Source organism: Talpa europaea (assembly GCF_964194135.1).
Source record: "Talpa europaea genome assembly, chromosome: 15".
NCBI lineage: Eukaryota > Metazoa > Chordata > Mammalia > Eulipotyphla > Talpidae > Talpa > Talpa europaea.
In genome coordinates, this window is record NC_140083.1 from 32,703,301 (window position 1) to 32,731,288 (window position 27,988).

The 27,988-nt window shown below is 37.5% G+C and overlaps 1 protein-coding gene across 1 annotated transcript in view; it reads right to left on the reverse strand.

Annotated features, from left to right (window-relative positions):
• Nucleotides 1–27,988, reverse strand: part of TRHDE (thyrotropin releasing hormone degrading enzyme) — a gene marked incomplete at its 5' end in the record, with an annotated part of 360,848 nt that overhangs the window by 211,062 nt on the left and 121,798 nt on the right. The window contains one exon of the mRNA XM_084255346.1: nt 20,628–20,754. Coding sequence (XP_084111472.1) covers nt 20,628–20,754 — 127 coding nt within the window. The remainder of the gene's footprint in view (nt 1–20,627; nt 20,755–27,988) is intronic.

Consider the following 27,988-nt stretch of genomic DNA (forward strand, 5'->3'; position numbering starts at 1 on the left):
GCATTTCATCAATTACACATGAGTTTTAATTTGAACTTACTGCACTCAAATTTTACCTTTGCCAATAACTATAGTATTTTTCATGATAAAAACATGTTTCTTGGTGAGAAATGTAATTCACAACATTCGCTTTTATGTTCTTATGTGAATAATATAATAAATAAATTATCTCTGCATCCTGTACTTTTTAAAGCAGCACAGGAGTGATTCATAATTATTATTAAACAAAATTATCAAGATTTCACATCAAATTATTCCAGAAATAAGAAATTGACTCACTTGCTGGATAAAATGGCTTGTAATATTCCTAGTAAGGATTAGGTATTCTTCTCTTGAAAACTCAATTTCATGATCTAATTTTAGGATATGCTCCTAAGCTACACTTGTGAAGGTTTTTCTAACACTGGCCTTCAGGTAAAGCTTGGAACTTATTTTTTCTATCAATTTGGAAACACCTCAAGCTTGGATTAGGAAAAATGTTTCTATTAAGTATGTAATACATCAATTTTCACACCCTAAAGAAAGGGTAGATCAATGGGTATCCAACCAATCCCCTTCTCCCATTAACAAGAAAAGCTCTTACTGGGGCTCAAAATAAGATTTAATTTCTTTCATTTGGGTTCTGGTGACTTAAAATAATTGAATAGTTGTCCAGATTTCAAAAAAAAAAAATCAAGACATAACTTGGATAAAACATTTCAATAATTTACTTATTGGCATATTGAAAAAGAACACATGGTTAACAAGATAAAATTCCTAACCTCATGAAATGCCCACCTGAACAAGGAAACATTACACAAAGAGCAAAGTATATAATACATTGTCATATATAAGTGCAATAAAGAAAATAAAGGACAAGCAGACAAAGTCTAACAGAGTCTAATGGGTAGTTACTTTTGTTCAGATCATCAGAAAATGTCTTGCTCTTTGAAGCTTATTTGAATATATTCCACAAAACTTTAATATATTCCAGACAAATGACTCCAGTAAAAAGCAGTTCAGACTAAGGGAACAATAACTTGAAGTTTCTGAGGGTAAAATGAGAGTGGTGCATTCAAGTAAGCATAAAAAGATCATATTAATAGATAAGAGGGACACAGAGACAATGATGTGTTTAATCAGAAAGGGAACCAGGCATCAGACCATGAAGCTTGTAGGCTGATGGAAGAACTTGTTCTGAATTTGATGGGAAGCAACAGAGGGAGAGACTGATGTGATATGATTTATATTTTTAACAATTCACTCTTGGTTATTGGATTGGGGAGTAGGAAAAGTTGCAAGACAAAGTAATTTGGAGGCTAATTCAAGAGGAAGATGATCTTGGGAGCAGCAGTCTCAACAGGGAGCATTAGTAATATACAGGATACATTCAAAGGTAGAAGCCTACAGGACCTGCTGATTGCATAAAGAACGTACAGGAGAGCAAAACCAGGCTGACCCTTCCATATTTTACTGGAGCATCCTGGTGTATGGGGTTGGCAATTACTAAAATTAAGAAGATGGGAGGATCAGGATTTGGGTGTGGAATAAGAGTTCTGTGTTTGGGATGTTTATGTTTGTCTATTTGACATTTGAACATCAAACAAATCGGAGCTTACATGTCAGATAGGAAGACATAAATGCATGAGGCATCAGCTTCCTTGTGGTTCCAATGCCATGGGGCTGAAAAGGATCAGTGGGAAAATAGTCAGTAGAGAAAAAAGGAGGGCAAGGATTCTATTCTTGGAGTATTAACTACATAGACTGTAAAAATGAGAACCCAAGAAAGGAGTCTGAGGAAAAAGAGCCAATGAAGTGGAAAGACGATTGTGTAGAATTCCAAGAGCAGAGGAAGAATGTTTTGAATGTGTGATAAACTCTAAAATGCTATTGAGGGGTCAAATAAAAATTAATTCCCTCAATTGATCTTCAGACAGTAACCTTAAACTCTCTAATGACACTCAAAGTCTGGTTCAAGAACAAGGGACGGTAAGGAATTTAGACTTTGCAGAAAATACTTCCTTAAAGAACTTTGCTATAAGTAGAAACAGAAATCATAGCTAGAATAGAAAATCAAGATTAGGGAATATTTGTTTGTGACAGACTATATTAAAGTCTATTTCAAGATAATCTATTTGAGGAAGAATGGAGGGAAATCTAAATGATACAAGACAGAAAGGTTGATTTCAAGGTCTAGAGTTTGAGATCTCAGAAAGTGTTGTCTTGACCCATTTATCAGACACTAGTGATTATTAGTAAATTAAAATGAAGTAGATTAGGGTAGGTCTGAAAATAGTTCCTTGAATATGTCAAAGTCTATACAGTTAATCATCTAAGCCAGTATTTCTTAAACTTTTACCACCCTCAGTGCACAAGGGGGTGATGTGTACCAACCATACTCATGAGCAGTGAATTACTTATTGTAATTCCAACCCATTTGTTCTGTCCCATTGAAGCAGTGTACAAAGCAAATGCAGAGGAATCATATTGCTATATTAACCCTGAATCCTCTCTGCTTTTGAAAGAAAAAAATGACTGATTAATAGGAAATGTCAATGCTTTCAGGAAATTTGTAGTAATATCTTTATAATACTTGTGACACACTCCATATTTGAGCTTAACACCCTAAGATTCACTTTCTCAGCTCAGTACAAAAACACGCCAACTATAATACAGCATCTTATCGATCAAAATAAATCAACTGCCATTCTAGAATGAGGATCAGCATATTTTCTTTTTTTTGTGATCATTTATTTGTAGTTTTTTTAATCTCATCTTGAGTGACTGATATGTTTGACAACAGATACACAAAATCTGACACTGTTGGAACAGATACTCAATTTTACTATGTTAGGTTTAAAAATGTGACAGCTTCTGAGACATGTGTTTCCTGAGACTGTTTGCTTATGACTCCTTTTCCCCACCCTTGTCTTGCTTCATCATGCAGTTGTTAGAAATAACTCTGTAGCAATGTGAGGGCCACTTTCATGTGGCTTCAGGTTGGAAACATGAACTGGAATGGCTTAGCCACAAGTCTTATGAATGCAGTACTTTGAGGAATGTATCAATAAAAATAATATTGTATCTAGATATAAAGATCTAATAAGCCTGGTTGCCCAATTCAAAAGTCTTTTTCATTTTTTCCATCCACTCTATGGTTATATCCTGGAAATTGTATTTCCAGTAAACGGACAACCTGGAAATGTCTTCATTTCCAGTATTTCAAGCTGTACTTGAACATGTCAAGCATTATTTCTCCAAAGTCTTATTCCTTCATTTCATGTGCTCCAAAACACTTCATCTTTGTCCTGGCATCCCCAAGACAAAAATGTGTCGTTCTACACATTTTCATGTCCATTCTTCCTTGCACACATCCTAGATCTCATTTCATACCAGTTAGATGATAAGATGCATCGCTGTAATCATTTCACCTTTCCCTGGGTGCTATCTTCAACTCCTTTGTCCCTTTCTCCAGCACTCCCACCTGGCAAATCCTGCATCCCAGTTAAACCCCACTTCCATGTCTGTTCTGTGCCTGCACTGATTCAATCATGGTATTCACTTTAAACATATAGACTGGGTCTTCCCAGTGGCCTGGAGTGTCAAGGTTCAGTGCTACCACCGTGACAGATTCCACAGTGCCCTGAGTTCGATCCCAACCAAGGAGCTAACCCACATGGCACAGAAGATCTCTCCTGTCTCTCCCACTGTTCCCCTTAGCAGTATATTTCAGTAGATCTGCCTATTCTGCTCCCCACTCTGTCTCTGGTGAATCCTCTCACCTCCCCCACCTCGGGTCTATCCCCCAGTTTTTCTACACAAAAATAATCTTTAAAAAACTAAATATATGACCACATAGTTAAGTAGACTATGCAGCAATCCTACTATATTTCTGCTATCATTTTTTTCTCCCACTAAGACAATTATCCTTTTCTCTCTCCTCAAATGTCTAACAGCACACATTTCTCTTCCTCCATCTGTGCCTTTACACTGTACTATCTCCCTTTCAATTCTGAAACATTATTAGAGAGGTTGCAAAGAAAAACTGGCTGTTAATCCTGACAAAAATATCAAAGTTTCCAGATATGATTCATTTTAGGTGAGAATGTCAAATAAATCATATAATATTTGCTGTAATAGTCTTTGTGAATATGTGATATAGGATATAAATACATAATACATGAAATTTGAATATGTATTGGTATAAATTTGTATAATACATAGTATAGTTTGAAAATATGCATAATAAATTGACATAGTATATAAATAATAAAGCATATTGTTTATTAAAACAAATGTAAGTCTAGTATATGTAAATTTATGTGTGTATATATAGTACATGTACATTAGTGGATGTATCCTGTATATACTTATAAGTAAATTACTTGAACAAAGTGTACTATTTTTAATGTAACAGCTCAGTTTGATTCTTAAGCATTCACAAAAATGTAGAAAAAAATAAATCCCTAATAAGGTTTGAAGGATTTGTAATTTTCATATTGTTGAACTAAGGTTACTAACCAATGCAAGATTCAACAAACCATAGCCTGGGAGCCAAATCTGGCCTGCCATCTGTTTTAGTAAATAAAATTTTATTGGAACCTAGTCACACTCATTTACATGTTGTCTGTGACTGCTTTCTTGCTATTATGGCAAAGGTGAAAAGTTGCAACAGAGATGCGTGGTTCACAAAGCAGAAAATATTTTCTATGGGACCCATTACAGAGGAAGTGTGCTGTCCACCATATCTTTGATGATGGAGATTCCTCTGCATGATTAAGATTTGTTCTAATCACAGACTCTGTTCACTATGGATAAGAAGCTTGAGTGAGATAGAGTAACAGATATTTAAGAAAGTGTATCAATAATTTCTTATATTAATAAAGTAAATTCAGACAAAAATACAATTGTAACTGGAAGGTCTGTATATTTCAAGTGGTTGCTATGATCTTTATTTTGGTTATGTTCTCACTGACATCTCACACAAATCTGAGCAAATGGTACTGAAAACAACCCATGTATAAACAGGAGTGTTAATCAATTCAGGCAGTCATAGCAAAATGCCATAGGTTTGGTAACATAAACAGCATAAATTACTTTTGACAGCTCTGGGTAAAAAGTATTCAAGTTCAGTTTGCCAGCATGGTTAGGTTGTGGTGAGAGCAATCTTCTTGCAGAGAGGCACCTTCTGTGTCCTTGGAAGATAAAAGGAGACTCTTCTCCTTATTCTACCTATCCTATCATTTAGAACTCTACACTTGTGACCTCATTTAATTTGTATTTCCTCCTAATTACCTCTCAATTACCTCCTAGCTACAAATACAGTTACACGGAGGATTAAAGTTTCAATGTATGAATTTGGAAGGTATATAATCTAGTCCACAGCAATAAATGTAAGAAATAATGACTTGGGGTATATGCAAAATTTTGCTGCAGACATGGAGTGTTGGCTTGGCCCACTTAAAAGAAAAAAAAAATTGGCTCATCAAATTTCATACCATTTACCAGCTGGCTTTATTAATATTAATAAAAATTGACAGTATATATCACCAAGTATTTAAGAAGGCAAATGATCCTAAACATTATCAACATACCCATTATTTTACAGCTTAGTGAACATTTGTTCAGTCTGTAAAATGAAAAGAATAGCTAAACAATTTAAAAGCTAAAAAATATCCTATTCTATACTATTGAAGACACACTCTAGGACGTATTATTTCCCACAGGAATTTTATAGAACCCAAAAAGAAAATAAAGCCAATAAAGAATATATCTAAGTTATAAACCATTAAAATTCCTCCAACTGAAAAGTGGCATTTGGGACTCACCCTCTTTTCAAAATTACCCTTTAAAGAGCTCCAGTAATGCCCTACAGGCTTCATTTACAACTACCATATTGGATTCACTCTGCTTGTGTATTGCCACTTCCCTTTCAGGCTAAGGTTTGTTTTACACTTCAATCTGTTTTACATTTCAAAGTCCATAAGCAGCAGTATCAAAATTCTCAAAAACAGTAATGAAATATTTTAAGACTGAAAGGTGGGCCAGTGGAATTCTTTTTTTTCAAATCTCTCATAAAGCTTCAGTTTCACCTCAATCTCCCAGTTACAAGGCAAGGTCATAATTTTAAAGCTTTTAAAAATAACTGATTTTATAAAACCAGTTTATTCTCCAAAGTTTTCACTTTTACATTAGCTTGAAATTTTCTAAGCTTCTTTTTTAAAACTTAATATTAACAAGCCTTTTATTTTTAAGCAAACTGGTACTTTCTTCATTTATGTAATTGCAGCTATGGTTGTTGATCTAAGAGATCTAATATACCTTTTTTTTTAATTCATGCATACAAGTATCGGGGTACAGGCCAGATGCTTGGGAGGGTGAGAGGATTCACCAAAGAGAGAGCAGGAAACAGAACAGGCAGACTGACTGAAATACACTGCTGAGGGGAGCAGCGAGCAAGACAGGAGAGGTCTGTTGTGCCATGTGGGAATCTAGCCAGCCGGCATCAAACCCGCACTGCAGAGGCTGCGGACAGCTTCACAACACTGAGCTCAACCCCTTCCACCACCAGGGGAGGCCCCAAGAACTAATATACCTTTTAAAGCCAAGTTTTTTAATGGCCGCATACTAAAATTAATTCCATAGGAAGCAAACAACAAAGCTACACAATAATATTAAAAGAAATCAGTATGTAACTGACAAGTGAGAGAGAAAAATTATAATAAAATACTATCTTTAACTACATTCTGGCACATGCTTAGACTGAAGAACCAAAATCATGCTGAGTTATTGCTCCAATTGTAGAATACAGGCACAGAAACCACTATAAAAGGGTAGACACAAGAGTGTTACAACAGGGATGCAAATACTGATAAAAACATTGCCACTGGCCCCATATAATCTTCTTATAATAACCTCTCACTATCCATCCAAGTTGAATTTTATGTGGTTTGCTGAGGACCCACCTCTTACATTAGATAAGAGAGTGAACAAAATAAGTATATTTCACTCAGGTTAAAATAGCACCCTACAAAATTATAAGTAGTTAGCCCATGGGTTGCAGTACAGATCTTTATTACCCTTCATTATCTGATAAAATCAAAAGGCCTAATGCCAAAGGTAAAAAAGATGTCCTGATTTTGATTATGGCTTAAAGTTCCTAAACCTTAGAAATGATAATCAAGCAATACTTAATCACTGCATATCTTTACAATGGAAGCATCTGAAAAATTCTGAATTGGATAAAGAACACTGTCACAATTACACAGCAATGAGGAAAAGAAAAAATACATTTTCACTATCTCTCTCTCAAGGAGCATTTTGCCTTAATTGCCTTTTAGATGCTTAACCTTAATTTACATAACTATCCCTTTGTCTCAATTTCTTGAAATGAAGCTATTTTGAAAAACCTTCTGATCTCAATATGAGCTAGTTTAGCTTTCAAGTTTATGGCAATGGTTACCTTTCTTTTAAAACTGCCTGTTTGGCAGTGCTTCTGTCAGCAATAATCCTTAGCCTCTACTTTAATGAAAGGTTCTTCCCTTTCTCTGGGGTTTTGGATTGCTATTTGGCTATAATTAACTCCAGATTGACCAATGGCTGGGGAAGGAAGAAACTCACTCCCAGAAGAGTCTTATCACAACCATTATTTTGTTGTAAATAAAGCTGCTCTGTTTAGAAAATACAAATTATTTACCTTGCTATATTAATTTCAAACAACCAAGAGAGAGTCACAAAAAACATTACTTCGTTTCATAGTAGATGCATATAAAAGGGGTGAGGGAGCTCATAACTTGTTAAGTTTATCACACTCATTTAAAGTAATATTGAGGGCCTCCCTGGTGGCGCAAAGGGTTAGGACACAACCTATGAAGCTATCCGCAGCCACTGCAGCACGAGTTCGATCCCCAGCCAGGGAGCAACCCACATGGAGCAGCAGACCTCTCCTGCCTCGCCCACTGCTCCCATCAGCAGTGAATTTCCATCATTCTGCCTGTTCTGTTCCCTACTCTGTCTCTGGTGAATCCTCTCACCCACCACACCTCTCGCCTGTACCCCAGTTCTTGTATGCATAAATAAATAAATCTTTAAAAAATAAATGAAGTGGGCCTCCCCGGTGGTGCAGCGATTGAGCGCTGGGTTGCAAAGCTGCCTGCAGCCTCCACTGTGCCGGTTCGATCCCTGGCTGCTCCCCGGCCACCAGAGGAGGGTCCCACATGGCGCACAGACCTCTCCTGCCGCCCGCTGCTCCCCTCAGCAGTGTACTTCGGTCCTTCTGCCTGCTCTGCTCCCCGCTCTGGCTCTGGTGAATTCTCTCACCCTCCCACGCTTCTGACTGTGTCCAGTGCTTGTATAAATAAATAAATAAATCTTTAAAAAAAAAATAAAATAAATGAAGTAACATTAAGAGGAACCAATATCAAACCTTCCTTTGAAATTCTACTATAATGAAATAAATACCGTTGCTTCTCCTTTTAGAATATATTCAGAATCTGCCTATTTCTCTCCACCTCCGCAGCCACCACTGTGGTCCCATGTACCATTCTTCTTTAAATTAATGCAGTAGTTTCTCTGCTTGGTCCTAGCTCCCTCCCCCCAACAGTCTGCTCTACATGAGGCAGTCAGTATGATCTCTTAAAAATATAAGTTCTGTCAGATCATATCTGCTACAGACAAGGCTGTATCCCTCTCACAAATGCATATGTTGAAGTCCTAATTCTCAGCGTGATGGTGTTTGGTGATGGGGCTATCAGAGGGAAGTCTTTCGATTTAGATGAGGTCATGAGCATGGCATCCTCATGATGGGAAACACCAGAGAGCTTGCTCTCTCCCTACCACATGAGAACAGCAAATAGACATCTATCTGCAGGTTAGACAGGAAGCTCTCACCAGACTCCAACCAGATTTGCACCCTGTCCTTGCAGTCTCCAGAACAGAGAGAAAATAAATTTCTGTTGTTTAAGGCCCACAGTCTAAGGTAATTTGTTATGGCAGCCTGAGCAGAGGAACATAATGCTCATGCTCAGAATAAAAGTGCTTGTCTTTCAGCAGCCAACCAAAAGATCCTTCACCACCTGACAGTCACCTGAGAGTCCATCTCTCACCCTACTCACTGTCTCACTCACTCTGCTACTTCTTCAACAAGTCAGATACTCTCCTCCTTAAGGGGTCTTCCCTCCTTCAGATTTTGAATCAAGTGTCCCCATCTCTGCAAAGCATTCCCTGATGATCCACTCTGTTTAAAACTGTAGCCACCAACATTTCTCACACTTTTTCTCTGCTCTATTTTCTCTACAGTGTTATCACTTTGTAACATTTCATATTTATCTTATTGGTTTTGCCTCACTTCTCTATTAAAATATAAGACCAATAAGGACAGGGATTATAGTCTCTTGTTAACTGCTGATTCTCTACTACTTAATAGAACAGAATCTAGTATATAGCAGATATTCAAAATATTGTCAATTCCATGAACAAATGTTCTCATTTCAGAGAAGGGGGAGAGGGAAAAGAGCTGATAGACAAATACTTATTTCATTTCCAGATTGTAAAATCATCCCAAGTGTAAAGTATACTTTAATAGCCTCACTCACTCTGGGATTGTCATGGTAATAAATCAAAAGCTCAATACTTCTATGTATCAACTCACCCATTTTCACCAACAACTTCCTTTACCTAAATCTTTAATGAGAAAGTTAATTCCTCACTCACCTGACTTGTTAGTAACAACAAAAAAATATCCTTAGTGGCCTACAGGGTATTCTATTACTTCTTTGTTTATTCTGTTAAAAAGAAATCATTTTGTTTGAGTCACAAAGCAGCCAAATCTTTGCCTTTTATTTTTCTCTCCAATGTGAAGATAGTTAAAAGAGAAAGAAGTTGGCAATTATTCATTCACAGTAATTTATTGAGTTTGCTTTGAACCAAGCACTATTCCAGATAGTGAGAGCAGAGTAATGAATAAACAGACCAAAATGTCATCTCATATAGAGCTTACATTTGAGGGGGACAGGTGTGAGCTTTGGACACTGATAGTAAAAAAAAATTAAAAAAAAAAATCAAGGATGGCACTGCAGCTGAAACAGAGAGGAGAGTAGGGTAGGAGAGAAGTAGGAGATGAGATGACAGTAGCAGCACAGGGCCAGACCTTGAAGGAGCTGACAGTCCCAAGAAAGAGTTTTGAATCCTTTATGTTACTGGGAAGTCATTGGAATCTTGGAGGAGAACATTACCAAATAGGTCTAATATTCTTCCCAAGGACTGGTAAATTCAAAATTCTTGTGTTCTCATGAGACTTTAATGTCACATTTATTTAGGTTGAACTCTTGACTCAAGTAAGAGAGAATGGTGGCTGGAGTGGGTGTGGTAGTCACAGAAATGAAGAGGAGGGATCAGATTCTGGATATATTTAAAATGAGGAATAAAATAATATGCTGATGGCTTGGATATGTGACAAAGGAGAAAAAGACGAGTACTGTATCAAATCTTTTTACAAAAAACAATTTTGAGAAATGAAATTGCCCTTAACTGAGCTCAAGAAGACTGGGAAGAGAAAGATACCAGTTTAAGATCTGCAGCACAAATCTGAACACATAACATTCTCTTGGCATCCAAATGTAGATATTAAATGGTCAGTAGGAAGTTAAAGTTTATAGCTGAAGGCAGAGAACCAGGCTAGAGAAGTAAATTTTGGAATCATCAGCATCAGCAGATGCAATTTGAAACTATGAGGCTGGGTGAGGTCACCACCAAGATAGAAGGTGGTCTAAAATCTGAGTTTGGGGATACTCCAGTGTTAAGCAGGCAGAAAAGGAAGGAGAGCAAACACAGACTTGGCAAGACAGGCCAGTTAGAGGAAAAAGAATCCACCCTTCTCTAAACAGGAAACTGTTGCCTTGAAAGACAAGTGAAAAATGTGTTTCAAGGTGTTGGAGAGAACTATGTCAAATGCTGCTGACAGTTCAAGACAAAGACAGAGATGACCAATGGATTTTGCCATGTGGAGGCATTATTGAACTTGACAAGAGCAGTTTTAGGATAGTGTTGGGGCAAAAGAGACAACTCTTTCAAGCTGTTTGGCTGTAAAAGGAAGGAGAGATATTGTCCAGTAGCTAGAGTGAGTGTGCATACGTGTGGTTGGAAGAAATGGCACCGTATTTTTAATGCTGATGGAAAACTATCAAAAAAAGAACAGAAACAAAAGACTTGGGAGGAAAACAGGGAGACTTACTGAAGTGAGGTCCCTGAGCAGGTAAGAGAGGGTGAGTTCAGGGGCACAAAAGGTGGGCTTGTCCATTACTGGAGCAACTCCATTGATCCTTGCTAATGGTAAAGATGGCAGAGTACATGATACAAAGCTTAAGAAATCATAATATATGATAATGTAGAAAATTATTATTTCCTAACTAATAGCAAAGTCGTAAGGACCAAATACCTCTAATGGAATATGTAAAACAATGCCTTAGAGGTCTCTATAAATATCCCGATTAATTTAAGTACACCCCACCGTGGCATTTATTTTCAGGATAAGAAATCTTTATGAAACCCTGACTGAATTAGTGAAAATATACTTAGGAATAAATCTACTATTGTGAAAACCTAAAATTCTTTTTTAAAAAAGATTTATTTATTTATTAATACAAGAACCAGGGTACAGGCCAGATGCACGGGAGAGTGAGAGTATTCATCAGAGACAGAGCTGGGAACAGAACAGGCAGACTGATGAAATACACTGCTGAGGGGAGCAGTGGGCAAGACAGGAGAGGTCTGCTTGCCATGTGGGACCCTCCCCGGCCGGCCGGGATCAAACCAGCCCTGCAGAGAGCTTCACAGCGCTGCGCTCAACCGCCTGCACCACCAGGCAAGGCCCAAAAGCCTAAAATTCTTAAAACTAGAGCAGGAAGGAGGAAAGCTGTCAGCAAATTTAACATGTAATAGTATTGGCAAGCTGGCAAAATAATAAAAAACTTCTCTGACTAGATTTTAAGCTTCTAGTAGAATAGGGCATGTATTAGCATTGCTGAGTACATTGTACATAGTAACTATTCAATAAATGTTTGTTGAATTAATTAGTTAATTCGGTTCTATAGTTGGTTTGTGTTGCATTAAATTCTCTACTCAGTGTACTTGTGCATTGCTACTTAGTAGGAGTAATAATCTCATGCATCATTCCCACTAAAATGCATTGTTTTCATTGATTTCTTCTCTACTATTGTTTGTTTTTTTCTCTTTTACATTAGTGATTACATAAATCAACATTGAGTATCATATATATGGTCTGTTAGTATAGTCTTGGAAGTGTATAGCATGTAATAACTGCAAAACAGCTTAACAAGAATAGTTAAATGGCTGTATAGAATAATTAATGGAGGAAATAACTTGTTAAATTGTGATAAAATGACTGTTAAATATTGAAGTAACTATGTACATTTTAATAGCATTCAGTGGTGTTTTGGCAAAAATGGTTCTCAGAGTGGAGAGCTAGGGAATCAAGATGCACTAGTAACATTAACCCACAGAGCAGTCCCTACCTCAGCTTCCACCAAGCAGCCATAAAATTAAATACCTCCAGTGTACAATAAAATATTTTGAGGAATTCTGGTTAAAGGAGCATATTCGAGTAAAATAACATTATACAGGATTAGGCCAAACTACTTAAAGAACCTTCAGAGATTTTATTTAAAATATGTACTTATTACTTTAAAATATCAACAAGCTATGCAAATATTTACCAATCATAATCAAAGTAAAACAAGTCATTCTATAAAAAATTAAGTCTCAAATAACTATGAGATGCACAAGATGGAAGTATTAGATAATAATCACTCCACATTAAATTCAAATATATCCATTGCTTAAAGAATAAAGACACACAACCATAGAGTGGATGCTTAGCAGTTGATACAAAATATCTTATGAAAGAAAACATTAAAACTTTTCAATTGGCAAAAAGCAAATCATCATCATCATCACCGCAATAAAGAAATGAATATAACTATTCTAGCTTAAGCAAAATTCAATCCCTCAAGCTAGCCTCTATTCTTTGTGAATTCTATAGGGCAATTTCTCCCATATCTTATACAGAGAAAAATAGACTCCATCAAAATGATGCATAGACCCCAAAGTATCCATGAGCAAAATTTTCCTCCTATACAATTCTCAAAGTGGTGTTTCCCCTTTTTTTCTCCACTTCTGATTAAATTTGCTTCTCTTGGGCCTTCCCAGTGGCGCAGTGGGTTGAGCACAGTGCTCTGAAGCTGTCCGCAGCCTCTGCAGAACCAGTTCGATTCCTGGCTGGCCAGGGAGATAGCCACGTGGCGCAGCAGACCTCTCCTGTCTCGCTCACTGCTCCCCTCAGCAGTGTATTTTGGTCAGTCTGCCTGTTCTGCTCCCCACTCTGTTTTTGGTGAATTATCTCACCCTCCTGCACCTCTGGCCTGTACCCCAGTTCTTATATAAATAAAAATAAATCTTTAAAAAAATATTTGCTTTTCTTTTAGGAACTCAGGTAAAGGCAAGGCTTCCTTTGACGTATACTTTATGCCTACAGCAGTGTATAATGATCCCACGTTCTTAACTTACAGGGTACTATACTTTTACCTACAAAATGTTGGTGCTTGATTATATTGTATACTGTTTGATACTGCAATCCATTTTCTCCTAAAAATATTGAATTCTCTCCTCAACAAAACCACAATCTCCTCGAGGCCAGAAATTCTTGTTAAAAATATCTGTGCTTTCTTTACTATAGCAGCACTGTGCCAAATAGGTAATGAATTCTTCATAAAAGCACAGTGTCCTGAAAAGTAGCAATCAAACAAAGTCCTTTACAAAACTTATTGATTTACAAATTACAAAGCAGCAGCAAAAAGAAACTGAAACCTATCTGTCATAATTAATTGAAGTCTAATAAAATGAATAGCAAATTATTTCAATACTAAATTGACTCATGTTATCTGCCACCTAATCAACTTATGAAACATCTATGATGGAAAAAAAACCCTAAATACTCAAGTATATCTTCAAATTTAAGAAATTGTGAGTTATAAAAAATGTTTCTCTTTACATTTTCTCTTTACATTTTTCATCTTTACATGTTAATGTTTCTCTTTAACATTTTTTTAAATGTTTCTCTTTACATTTCTCTTTACATTTTTCTATAAGGACCAATATGTAATTAACAAATTAACATCAATATGAAATTAACAAAAATAGTTATTCTATTATTCCTCTAGCAGTCAGATTTTCTACTTTCTTAAAGTACATTTTAATATCTGAATTCACAAAATTTATGGAATGTTACAAATCACAAGACTCTGAAGGTTAGGTTTGAATTACAGATCCACTAATTCCTGCTAATGTTATCTTAGAAGGTAACTATTTAGTGCCTAGAAGATGAGGCAATACCTCAAAAGGCTGTAATAAAGATAAATGGATTAGAGTACCCAAAACCCTTAAGAGCGGATCAACTTAGTAAACACCACCCATTTGCTTTTGAGATAACTTGATTCTTTACATGTCTACAAGACTTTATTTTTTTAATTGAGGTAACATTGATTTACAATACTGTAGATGATTGCAAGGTATAAAACCATACTCTTCAGGTGTATGTTACCACCCCACACCCAACACCAAGGTACCTTCACTCCTCCATCAGAGTTCACTTTGCCCTCTCCCCAAATGCCCTTCTTTCTCTAGTAGCCACAATACCAGTCAGATTTCTAGGGTTTGTTATCAGACCCTTCTTTTTGTTTTTCTATATTCCATATACAATTGACACCATCTGGTATTTGTTTTTCTCCTTCTGACTTATTTCACTAAGCATAATCCTCTCAAGTTCCACCAGCATTTAAAGTAAATGTACGTGCCTCTGATAATTCTCATGAAAATAGGGCACATGGCACAGAAAGGCTTGCTGTATTGTGTCAGGCAGACTCTACCTCTCATAGCAACTTAACACCAAGAATGAGAAAATCTCTGCAAACCTTAAGCAAATAATCTTAATTACCTAATTTAGAGATTTAAAAACAAATCCTCACACAACATAAACTGACTGCCTATTTTGCATAAAAATTTGTTAAAGAAAGAGCCGTGTGCAACAAGGAGAATAAATTCTTGTCCTTAAAGCCAGCATTAGAATTCCTCTTAGAAAACTATCCTAATAAACTAGTTGGAGTGAAAAACCAAGACCTTAGAGGTGAACTAGCACAGCACAATGCCATAGGAGAGAAAGTTAAACTATTCGACATGAGAAATGGAAAAAAAAAAAAAAAAAAAACTTGGGAAGAGAGAAGAGAAAAGATATTGCAGACATGCAGATTATGACAGAACAGCAAAGTGACTTTTTAAAAGGGGGAATTTGTTACAAATGCATCTCTGTGAAATGGGGAAGAAGTGAACCACGCCATTTTCCCCATCCCCACTTACATGCAGCTGCCTTCCTCCACGTAGCAGCAGGAAGGGTGGAGCAGATTCTCTCTGATCTGAGCAGATGGATAAAAGAGAGTCCTGGTGCCCTCAGTGGTTTTCAGGCTTTTATTGAGCTTTTACCAGGTACACAGCAAGCAGGGGTGCCTGGTGGGCCAGGAGGCTGGCAGGCCTCTCAGCCCCTGGCGAGTCTTCACTCTTTCTGGGGTCTCTGGCATTCTCGTTCCCCTTCTTCTATTCTGCTACTCTCATTCTGTCTTCTCTTGTTCTGCTGGCATCCCGGTGATGCCGCCCTTATAAGCCCAGTCTCTCAGCCCAGGTGTACCCACCTACGCATGCCCACACCCTACTCCAGGTGTCCGCCATCAGGCATGCATGCAGGACCACAGGGATCCATTATTAATGCTAGTAGCGGGAGGGTCTGGAAATGCCTCATAATTTTTCACTTATCCTACATTCTACAATTTCCAGCAGTCCATGCTGAATGGGGGGCATCCAGGAACTTGTGCGTTTTGGCAGAGTCAATGGCATTCATTATCCTCACCTCGTGGTAGATTATACGGTTCCCTGTCACAATTCTCTGGGATCTGCCTAATCCCTTCCTTGTGATTCCCTACTGGCAGATGTCTTAGACTTGTTGCAAGCTTTCAAGCCTTTTGCCATCCTGTTTGGGGCTGAGCCTGTCTGGCCAAGCATTTGCCCACATGAGGATTGCTAATTGTTGGAGTCTGATTGGGAACCTGATATTTGAAATCCTTTCTCCTCTCTCTCCCTTCCCTCTCTTCTCCCTCTCCTTTCTCTTTCCTTCCCTTTCCTCCCCTTCACCTCCCCCCTCCATAAACTAATGATCTTTCACCTAAGAGTAGGCTTTCTGGGCCTCCCCAGTGGCCCAGCAGGTTGAGCACAGCACTGTGAAGCTGTCTGCAGCCTCTGCAGCACTGATTTAATGGCCAGCCGGCCAGGAAGATACCCACATGGTGCAGCAGACCTCTCCTGTCTTGCCCACCACTCCCCTCAGCAGTGTTTTCTATCAGTCTGCCTGTTCTGCTCCCCACTCTGTCTCTGGTGAATTCTCTCACCCTCCCACGCCTCTGGGCTATACCCCAATTCTTGTATAAATAAATAAAATCTTAAAAAAAAAAAGAGTAGTGTAGGGTAAGGTAAAAGGTATCAGGCTTTTCTGCCTCCCACCATTAGGATAGATGACAGAACCCTGTGGTCCTGAATGCATGCCTGATGGCGGGCACCTGTAGTAGGGTACGGGCATAGGTAGATGGGATTCGACTGGGCTTTTAAGGGCGGCCTCATGGGGACACCAGCAGAAGCTGAGAGAGAAGCAAGAGAAGCAGAAGCTGAGAGAAGGCCGGAGAGCCCAGGATGAAGACCTGCTGGGGAGGCCTGCCAGCCTCGCAGCCCCTCAGCACCCCTGCCTGCCATGTACCTACCTGGTAATCTAAATAAAAAACCTGCAAAAAAACACTGAGGACTCTGACTCTGATTTTACCTGGTCTGCTGGATTATAAAAAACCTGCTCAGTGTCATTCCTGACCCCACAGTAGGCTTTCTTTGCCTTTGTATGCTCCCAGGCATCGCCAATATAGAGCCAACTTGAGCCTTCCCAGCTGCTTCCCATTTAGGAAGTTAATGGCCTGCTGGGAGTTGTAGTCCAAGGAGACCTCGTGTCAGTGGTGGATGAGGAAAATAGCACCTACAATGCACTTCATTGCCCCCCACCCCTTCAGAGAGATGCATACTATAACCAAACTGTCCTTGTCAATTGTCATTTAGTGACCTTCATATAACTAGCACCAACTAATGGTCAATTCTCACTCCTATTTAAGTTAACACAATTTATCATTTGTTCTTTGAAAAACATTCACTAGATGGCTAACACAATATACATAATCCTGAATGCCTTAATAAGTTGTTCCTTCATGGTAGCATGTACTGGCTCCTAATGTTTCTAACCTCTAAAAAATGGATCAGTTTCTCTTTGTTCCTATTCTCTTTCCTACTTTCACAACCTTGATGATCATCTGTAACACTGTGATGTCATTAAAAAGGGAGGTAACGTCCCCTGTACCCCAACATGGTCATGTGCATTATAGGATGTTCAGCAGTATCTCTGGCATCCACCCACTACGTCAATAGCACACACATACCACTCCCCACCACACTGTGACAAAGATGTCTCCAGATATTGCCAAATGCTACAGGGAGGCAAAAGTTATACCTTCTATTGAAAAAACAGTGCCTGACATTGTATTATCAACTTAGTCACAAGAAGCTAGCAGAAGCTAGACTACATAGTACTTCTGCTCAAAACTGACCAACAGATTTCTATTTCTTTTTTTAATATTTTATTTATATATTTTTTACATCATTGCTCATTTTTAAACAATGTCTGCTTCCCCCCACCCCGCCCCAGTGTAGTCCCCATAGAATTTCCTTCACCAATGCACCTGTGCACCATCACCGCAGTCCCCTGTGCTTCTCCCTCCCTCCCCCTGATCTTTCTCCCTCCTCCTCCCCTGCAGGGTGTCTCTGGTTTATAATTTTCTTTGTTTATAATTGTCTTTGTTTATAATTGTTTTTGTTATTGTTTTTGTTTTGTTTTCTATTTTACCCAGAAAAGCCAAAGTTTTTACTACTGCCTGTTGGCTCTCATATACTCATTACTCTTTCAATTCACCTCCCTCTTCTAACCTCTTTATTCATTCTACATGGGTAATATTTGTATCTTTGTTGCTTCAAATATAAGAAGAAAAGTCCCATCTCAAATTCTGGGCACCTTGTTCCCTCTGCCTAGAGTCCTTGCCTGATAATAACCACTTGACCCACTCCTTTGCTCCCATAAGTTCATTGCTCAAAAGTCAACTTCCCAGTGAAATGTTCTATAATAATCCATTTAAAAAATTCAGCTTCTTTCCTATGATCTGGTTTACTCCTCACACTTCCTATTATTCCATACTAGCTTCGTTTTTAATGGTACTTGTCTCCACCTGATATGCTGTATATGTGATTAATTGCTTTAATGTCTGCCTCCACTTGACAAACTGTAAGCCACAGGAGGGAAGAAATTTTTGCCTTTTTATTCACTGTTGTATCCCCATCACATAGAAAAGCTCCTATGGGAGACACTAAAAAAATATTTATTACATTAATGTGGGAGGGAGGGAAGAACAGATTTTTGGAAACCATCTTAGATACAAAGTATAAAGGTAGCTTCAGCTGAGATCTACATGCATCATTTCCAAAGACTGAGCAGTTTCATAGAATTTATTTAAAACATAATTCATAATGTTCAATGAAAACTAAGGATTTGTCAAAATGCTTCTGTGCTTAGAAATGTTTAGGTAGGGGGCATTTAGAAAGCATATTTATAAATCCATTAACATATAGTTTTAAATACCTGTAGACATACAAAACAAGTAGAACTTTAAGAGAATTTTTACAAAGTGCCATGGGCAATGGTAACTCCCCTAGACACATAAAAAGAAGTGTGCCAGGGTAAGTCAAATCATTCAATTATATACACCATAAGGTAGCTTAACAAGTAATAGTAACAGTGAACAAAGCTCTTTTCTACAGATGAAAGCCTGCATGGTTCAATTGTGAGAGAAATAGAGGAACAGAAATGCTTCCTGCTGCAAGCTGACAGTTACATGGAACCCCCTGAAGTTATAAATTGAGTTCCTCTACTAATTGCTGATCTAAAGGGGACAAAGATCCACATTTTACTTCTCCTGCTGAACTTGCAACATAAGCACTTGTGAATTTTACATTAGGGTCAAACTGGGAAGTTCCCAGATAGTTTTACCTGAAGTAGAGAACAGGGTCACTTCCCATGCAAATGAGGTCAGATATTTCTTTCTGCCTTGGGTGCCTACCAGGGAGATTTCAGTATAATAGATTCTAATAAGGAAGTTTGATAAAGAGCGGGAAAGAAGGAAAGCAAAGAGAACAAAACAAAACAAAACATAGATCCTATTTGAAATAAAATTCTGTTTAGAAATTTGAAATAAAATCTCACAAATTCTAAGAGCACATATTTAAAAGAAAACCTCAGAATTTTGTAATCACTCATTAAACTTGCACACACATTGATAACAATATCAACTCTTCTATATACTTTTTGAAACTACTCATTGTAAGACCAATAAAACTACACAGCAGGCAGTTGCTTTAATGAAATAGGCCCAGTTCTCCAGAGAGGAAAACCTGTGGTCCAAATGCTAGCACTTTTGATCAGGTAAGCACTGTATTCTTGCCAATGAGCAGTGACTTTCATGAGGATACCAATCAAAATGCTTTGGGGAAGGAAAAGGAGGACTCTGTGGGAAGAGGGACAAAGGATTATTGTGTTATAATATTTCAAAACAGGTTTTCAGAAAAAGAAAAATAGTTTCAGCAATTCTAATGGGTATATGTACCCTTTCTAAGTTCCTGGAAAGTTATAGTTCACTGTCCTACAAAAGAGGCAGATTCAATCAAATATGGATACCAAAGTTCATTCACTTATTCATTCAACAAACAATTACTGAGCATACTCTCATAAAAGGAACTTAAGAAGGTTCATGGTGAACAAAGCTCATTTATAAAATTTCCCTTTGTCTTGTTTTTAGTTTATTTACTAGCACTGAGTACTTGAAATATGGCTGAATAAAAACAATCAAAGGAATAAATAATTGAGGACCAACACCTTATTATTAGGAAAGATAAATTAATCAGTAAGTGCCTTTGCAGTGTAAAATATTTAATAGTTTTGGGAGTCATTAAGACCTACCAAAGTAGGTCTTAATTTCAACTCCTTCACATATTGGATGCTTGAATGTACAAAAGATTTCCTTGATCTCAATTTTCTCTGTAGAAAATGTTCTAACAGTACCTATTGATATAGTAGTCCTAAAGATTAAATGAGATGTCTGCAAACATCCTTCACTAGTACATATTCAACAAATTATCATTATTTGGGTTATCTTTTAGAATCCTTAAGCTAAATCCTAAATCCCTTTCTTAATTCATATGAGCACTATTTGCCAAGACTTCAGAAATATTATTTTATTTTTCCTTTTCAAAAGAAAAGTTTTTCATACTTATATTCTCAAAAATATAACCCTTAGGATTTTCATGCTTCTGAAATGTATCAGATAAATACATAAAGAAGAAATTCCAGCTTGAAGGAGAAACCCTTCCAATAAAATGACCAAGAAAATTCTTACCTAGTTTTGGCAAGGAATAGGGCACTTTAAAGTAGTCTTCATAAAATTCTATCAATCTCTTTGTTATATGGAGAGCATAGTCCCCAGATCCTCTTCTGATAGCATCAGGTCTCGCATATAATCGTACCTAGTTAAAAATATATAGGAAAGTTACTTTAACCTTTTGGTACTCAAATGTTATCTTCCCTGCATATGTGAATCTACACAAATCATTTCAAATACTGCAAAAATTAACAGTATTCTTGTTCATATATCAAAGCATGCTGTGTCTGAAAGAACCAAACTTAAACAATTAAATAGCCAAGTTGAGCAAGTCATAATTTTCTCACTTTACAGATGACATAGAGAAGATTTATACACCTTGCATCAAAATAAATATTCCAAGTTATCACTTACATGTGCTTGCTAGAGATATGAAGGTACAGTGGATTAGTATAATGGTTCCCTGACTATGCTGAAAGTAGGCAGGATATAGTGGCTTGGCAGGAGAGAAAATTCATGGTTTGTTAACACATTGCATCAAGCTTTGGAAGTATTACCGAATTGAACACAAATATAATTTATGCTTCCTTCTTTTCTTTGAAACCAACTGTCCTTATTCCCAATATGCAAAGTAGGAATTGAAAACTTTTCATGTACATAAATGATTGCTATTCTGGAAAGCTGTCTGCAACTGCTCATGACTTCAAAACCAGCTGAAACAATTCATATTTCTCACACAATCTGGTTACTTAATATTGATTTTTAAATCATGCATTGTATATTATCTAGTCCTTGGCCAAAAAGAAGCCTGAGGCAAAGAGCATAAAACTGTACAAAACTAACAATTGTACAGAAAAGGTTAAAATGAGATTAGTTTTCATAAAGCTTTCATAAAGCCATCCAGCATCTTCCTTTCCAAAGGCTAAATCTATTTCTCACAGATGTGGTCCCTAATCCTCATATCAATTCTGTGAATAAGAAATATGTATTTTGTGGAGCAGTAGAGAGCACAGCAGTCTGGGAATTGGGTGTTAGTCCTGCTCTGCCACTAATCAAGCTGGGTGATATTGAACAAATTACTTAACCTCTTTGGGTCTCAAATGTTCCATTTATAAAATGAAGGTGTGGCCACCAGCTGGTTACTAAAGTGCTTTTCAGTTCCAAAGCACATTACTTCCAATCCCATTTTACAGATAAAGGAGTCAGTGTTCACTCCAAATCACTAAAAAAACAGTAGTTTATGCAGTATGTGGAAATGGATATCTACATTCAACAGCAAGACAAAAGGAAGCTGTATTCAATCATAAAAGAATTGATTATACAATTATTTTTCATTATTCTTGTTTAAGGAGAGAGAACAAAGATGTGTACAATCAAAAAGTGGAAAGTCAAGGAAAATGCATTGTGATTTTATATTAGAAAGGCCTATAATAAAATATTTACTAAATAAAAGAATTATTGATGGAAATTGGGAAGCCATTTGCCACCCAACAACCAAATCATACACTATTTTTGGGTGGCCACCAAAAACTACCAGGAGAGACCACTTGTAACAGAACTTAACACTCAAGAAAGACTTGTCATGATTCTTTGTCCCTGAAATCAACTGCTTATAAATAGGCAATGTTTCGAGATCCCAAGAAGCACACCCTAAGGAAAGAATAGAATGTACAAGTGATCTACTATGGAAGTGTTCTCCAGAGAAACCTACAGAAAGCCAGGGAAGCAAGATAAGGAAGGACATAGGTCAAGAAAGGGTACAACTCGAGGAAAAGTCCTGGCCTCCCCCTAACCCCACAGGGAGCTCTGGAGTATAAACTGCCCTGGGAGTTTGTGCTTCCTTGAGGCAAAAGAACTAGATTTCAATACTCCTACCCCTCAGTTAGTGGAAACTGGTTCCAGAGTGGAGGACATAAAATCCCAGATGCTTATTATTCTTGGATCACTTGGGTGATATAGCTCTGGTAGCCCAAGGATAGTCCTTTGGAGATGATTTCAAGCCTGATTTGTTAGGAGGAAAGCAGTGGGAGCTGGAGGATGAACACATCAAAAGAAAGGAGATCTGGTCTGTGTGCCAGTATCATCCACCACAGACAGTAAGTAGCATATCTGATCATTCATTCATTCATTTTTTTTAAGATTTATTTATTTGTTTGTTTATTTATTTATGCAAGAACCGGGGTACAGTCAGAAGCATGGAAGGGTGAGAGAATTCACCAGAGCCAGAGCGGGGAGCAGAGCAGGCAGACTAATGAAGTACACTGCTGAGGGGAGCAGCGGGCGTGGCAGGAGAGGTCTGTGCACCATGTGGGACCCTCGTCAGTGGCCAGGGCTCGAACTGGCGCTGTAGAGGCTGCGGGCAGCTTCGTAGCCCAGCGCTCAATCTCTGCGCCACCAGTGGAGGCCCTCATTCATTTATTTATTCAGCAAATATGTTTTGGCATATGCTTCATACCAGGGCCTGGACTCAGCATTTAGTGATGAAGGAAAAACATTCTCCAACTAAAAATAAGACAAAGCAGTATTGAGAAAAATAATCAATGAAGATATAATTCCTATTCTGATTATTAAATTAGAAGAAACCACAGAGAGTGACACATGCCATAGGAATGGTAAACCATACATGACAAATGGATACTGAGGCACAATGGATCGCTTTTATAGGTGATGGAAATAGGAAATTCATGTTAAAACTATAACCGGGATCACTGCAAAATGATGCAGCAGGGTTGCTGATTTTACTCCTAGGAAGCATCATTGATTTGGGTAGAAACACAGCCACTCCTATCAGTCAGCTCTATCAGTTAGTCAAGCTATTTGTAAGTCTAGTCAAGAAAAATACGATTAAATCAATCAGGTTGTCAAGATTTGATGGAAATGATCCAATCTGAGTAAAAATATAAAACATATACATGCTTAGCACAGTACCTTCATTTGTTCATTCAAACATTAATTGCATACCTGCTGTGTGCCAGGCATTAGAGTAAGGAGCAAAACAATAAAATTTTCTAACACATCGTGAACAAGACATTCACACTTAGTGCTCTTAAGAGGTTCACAATATGTGGAAAACAAATAAACAAACAACAAAAATGTAATGTAAGAAATGTAACAGTGTAATCTGCCTTCCTTTCCATTACAAAAGATGAACTGACTGAGCTCCTATCTAAGGTCATGTCCCCCAAATTCTATCCCTTCTTGCTTTTTAAAGACATCATTCCCCAAACTCTCTCCTTTTCTCACGTATAACCAATCTCTGCCTCCTTATTGGATCATTTTTATCAGCAAATATATTAATACTGTTTGCTAAGTTTATAGTTCCTCCAGCTATTGTTTTTAACAATACTCCTTCAAAGATTTTCTTACATAATTAGGATGAACATAAAGTTAACACCCAAACTAGAATACTTTTTTTTCTTTTTTTTCTTTTATTTCTTTTTTTATTTATATAAGAGCAGGGGTACAGACCAGATTCGAGGGAGGGTGAGAGGATTCACCAGAGACAGAGTGGGGAACAGAACAGGCCGGCTGACAAAATACACTGCTGAAGGGAGCAGCGGGTAAGACAGGAGAGGTCTGCTTGCTATGTGGGTTGCTCTGAGGCCAGAGAGGATCGAACCGGCACTGCAGAGGGTGCAGACAGCTTCACAGTGCAGCGCTCAACTACCTGCACCACCAGAGTGGCCCAAACTAGAATACTTTTGAGAATGAAATGCAGCACTTATACCTGAGACAATGTGTATAAGGAAGGTAGCTGCCTATTTATATTCCTTGTTTCTAATTTTTCTTGCAACAAGTGCATTTCCACTACCCTATCAAAAGTGTTCACATCAAGATCCGTAATGGCCTCAGGATGTCAAATCCAGCAGTTAGTTTTAGTCCTCAACATACTTAACCTATGGGCAGCATTTGACACAGTTATTCATTTCCCATGTTTGAAACACTTTCTTCCCTTAGCTTCTATCTTTCTGTTCCTTTCCCCCTAACCCTCTCTGAACACTCCTTCTCACTCCCCTGGTTGATTCATTCTTATCATCGCTCTCATTTTTCAATGTTGGAGGGTCCCAGGTTCTAATGCATAGATATCTTCACTTCCTAGATATATTTGATCTTAGGTGAAAATATATAGTTTCATGGGTATACCATTTAGATGCTGAATACTTATGCCATAACACCAGATTTCAGATTCAATAATCCAACTGCCTACTGGATATCTCCCACTTGGATATCAAACAGGCATCTCAATACATATAAAACCAAACACCCGATATTTTACACACACATACACACAACCTCCTCTTCCTAGTCTTTTTTGTCTTATCTAGTCTCCTTTACTTCTTAGTCTCATTACCCAATGCTTTGCTGCATACTAGCTGTAATCTATTCATGACAAGATCACGCTTACTATCCCTTATACTCCATGAACAAATGGTAATAAAATCCTTTTGGCTGTACCTTAAAAATACATCCAGAATCCAACCAGTTCTCACAACCCAACTACTATCACGCTGATCCAGCCTCCTTCATTTATTGCCTGGAAGAAATTCTCTAGTTTCTTGCTACTGCTTCATCCTTTATTCCCTTCCTTTGTCCTCTACACAGCAATCAAAATGTTCCTATTAAAATGATTGTCAAATCATATCACTTTTCTACTTTCCCTCCTCCCTCGGTGACTTCCCATCTCATTCACAGTAAAAGCTCAAGATTTTAGAAAGATTCTAAAAGTCTCTAAAATATCTTGTCCCCTTTACTTTGCAGACTCATTCCCCACTGCTTTGCCTGATACTATCCATGCTCTATTCATAACACTACTATCTTTGACACTCCTCAAATATGCCGGGGAGATTCTCCCATCAAGGATTTTGAGTTTTCTCCTATCTCACATCTCCCTTTCCATTTTCTCCTTTAGGCACTTGTCCAAATATCTCTTTTCTCTGAGAGGTCTTCCCTCCCACTCAGAACTCTATCCCCTTTCTTTACTTTATTGTTTCCCATTACATGTATTGCCATTAAACCAAATGTAAGTTTTACTTATTCATTTTACTTCTTGCTGCCTTTTTTCCAAGAATGCAAGTTGCACAATCACAACGATTTTTATCTATTCATTCTAATAATATGAAAGTTCTGTTTTCATAAGTCAAAATGTTTTGCTTAAGTTGCCTCTCAAGTGTCTATATGTGGCGGCAGTCAACAAACAAATAAATAAATGTCATAGTTATGTACAGGGCCTAAGAGCATATATAATAGGAACCTACTTATAGAATGGTGGGGTTCTCAGGGAAGGGAATATTTCAGCTGAGTTTATAAGGATAAGCTGGATGCAATCAGCTACCAAGTGGAGGTTGGTATCCCAAGGCGAAGTAACAAAAGCAACAGTGCTGACCAGATAATAAGTGAGTTTAAAGGCAATAATAAATATTGGACATTATAATAATAGTGATGGTAACTCACTGGAGGATATTAAGCCAGAAGGGACAAAATGACTTTTCCATTTCAGCAAGATTATGTACATACCTTTAGAAAAACTAGTCTGTGTACACTGAGGTAAAAGATGCTACATGTTAAAATTATCCCAAGAAAGGTAAACTTAGAAAAGTGAGACTTTATAACAATAGATGAGGCTGGAGAAGAAGAGAGAAACTTCAGATCATGTTAAATCAAAGCCTGTAAACCAAATTGTAGAATATTAATGTAATGCTATAGGTAAGCCATTTAAAGATTTTAGACAGAATGATATGCTTAGAATTAAGTTTTAACAGATTACATCAGCTGCAGTATAAATGATAGATTAGAGGGAGTAGGAAAAAAAAAAGGAAATGATTATACTATTCTACAAGTCCAAGTGAAAGATGATAGTGGTATGGATGGAAAGATGGCAGTAAGGATGAAGAAAAATGGAAGGATTTATTCAACTGGTCCTAATATTCTATAGAACAAGCCTTTTAGTTACCAAGTTTCATTACGAAGTTAAGCCAATTGCAGTCACACCCACACTTAAGAACAATCATTCACCTTATCTTCTCCTGTTTGACTACAGTGCCTGTTGGAACAAGTGAGACTCAGTTGAACGATGAGTAGAAAATATTTCTCCTGTGTGGTTAATCAAAAGTCTGCTGTATAATAATTCATTTTACACTGTGGAGAAAAAACAGTTGTTTTTGTATTTTAGAGTAACGAGATTCTACTTAATCATCACATAAAAACTAAATCTTCATAAACATAGTTATCACTCAAAAGCAATGAAATATAATTTTATTACACCTGCTTATTTGCATTTTCTGACATTCCATGATAAGAGCCTAGTTCTGAAATTGTAAATTGTTTGCCAAGCTTTATCTCTCCCTCTGCATAGCTTCTTCCAACAACCAATGCTCACTCAGTCCAGTGGAAAGGACTTTATACTAAGAACTGGTATGCCAGGATTTGAGACAGTTTCCTCACTACTGTGAACTCAGGAAAGTTTGTTAGTTTCCTCTGGGGCTCAGCTCAAAATTTATTCCAAAGGTTATAGTTTATATACCATATTATACCTGAGCTTTTGGTGTATCATACAATGTGTGAACATATAAACTCCAAAAACAGGTGTTCCTAGTGGGCGTCTATTGGACTCAGTGGATTTTCTCTATGGTTTCATGGACTCATTCTATTTAAAGGATGCTTATTTCAATTTTTAAAAGATTTTTAAGTATCTTAGTCATCAGAGGGGGAAAATGCTGAAGGCAGATATCTTCAATCCCTTTAGTCATCACACTTTCTTACAAAGACAAGGATGGCCATTAACTTTCCACTACGCTGACAAGTGAGAGTAGCTGCTCAGAGGAAATGTTAGAAAGAATCCTGATACCACATGCACTTGGTAGGAGAAAGTACCACCATCTGTGAAATGCCATCTGTATTGTAAGGGTAGAGGAGGTGGTGCTGATGTTTTTACCATTAAATAAGATGTTCTTTGGAAGAGGGTCATCATGGGAGGCAACTTTAGATAAGTTCAAATTCACTATGTCTTTTATAGTGGTACAATTTAGAATAAGAACATCAAAGACTGTTAAGGATTTCATCAATAGGTACTTGTTTAGTTAATATTTAGTGAACATCTATTCTCAGAGCTGTTGACATGCTGAGTGTCCAAAGATAAGCAAACAAGACACAGTCTCTTCTTTCAAAGAGCTTGCAGTCCAATAGGGAGATAAAACAAAATCTTGTAATTGACAATGACAAAGTGAACCTGATTCACAGTGGCTCTTCAGAGAAGTCCTCTCCATAGTGATGGTGATTCAAAAAACAGAGACAAGGTGCCATGGAAGTAAAGAGAAGCAAACAATCATTCAAATTCTTACATATAACATTCTTATCTTTCAGTGAATTATAGATTTCAAACA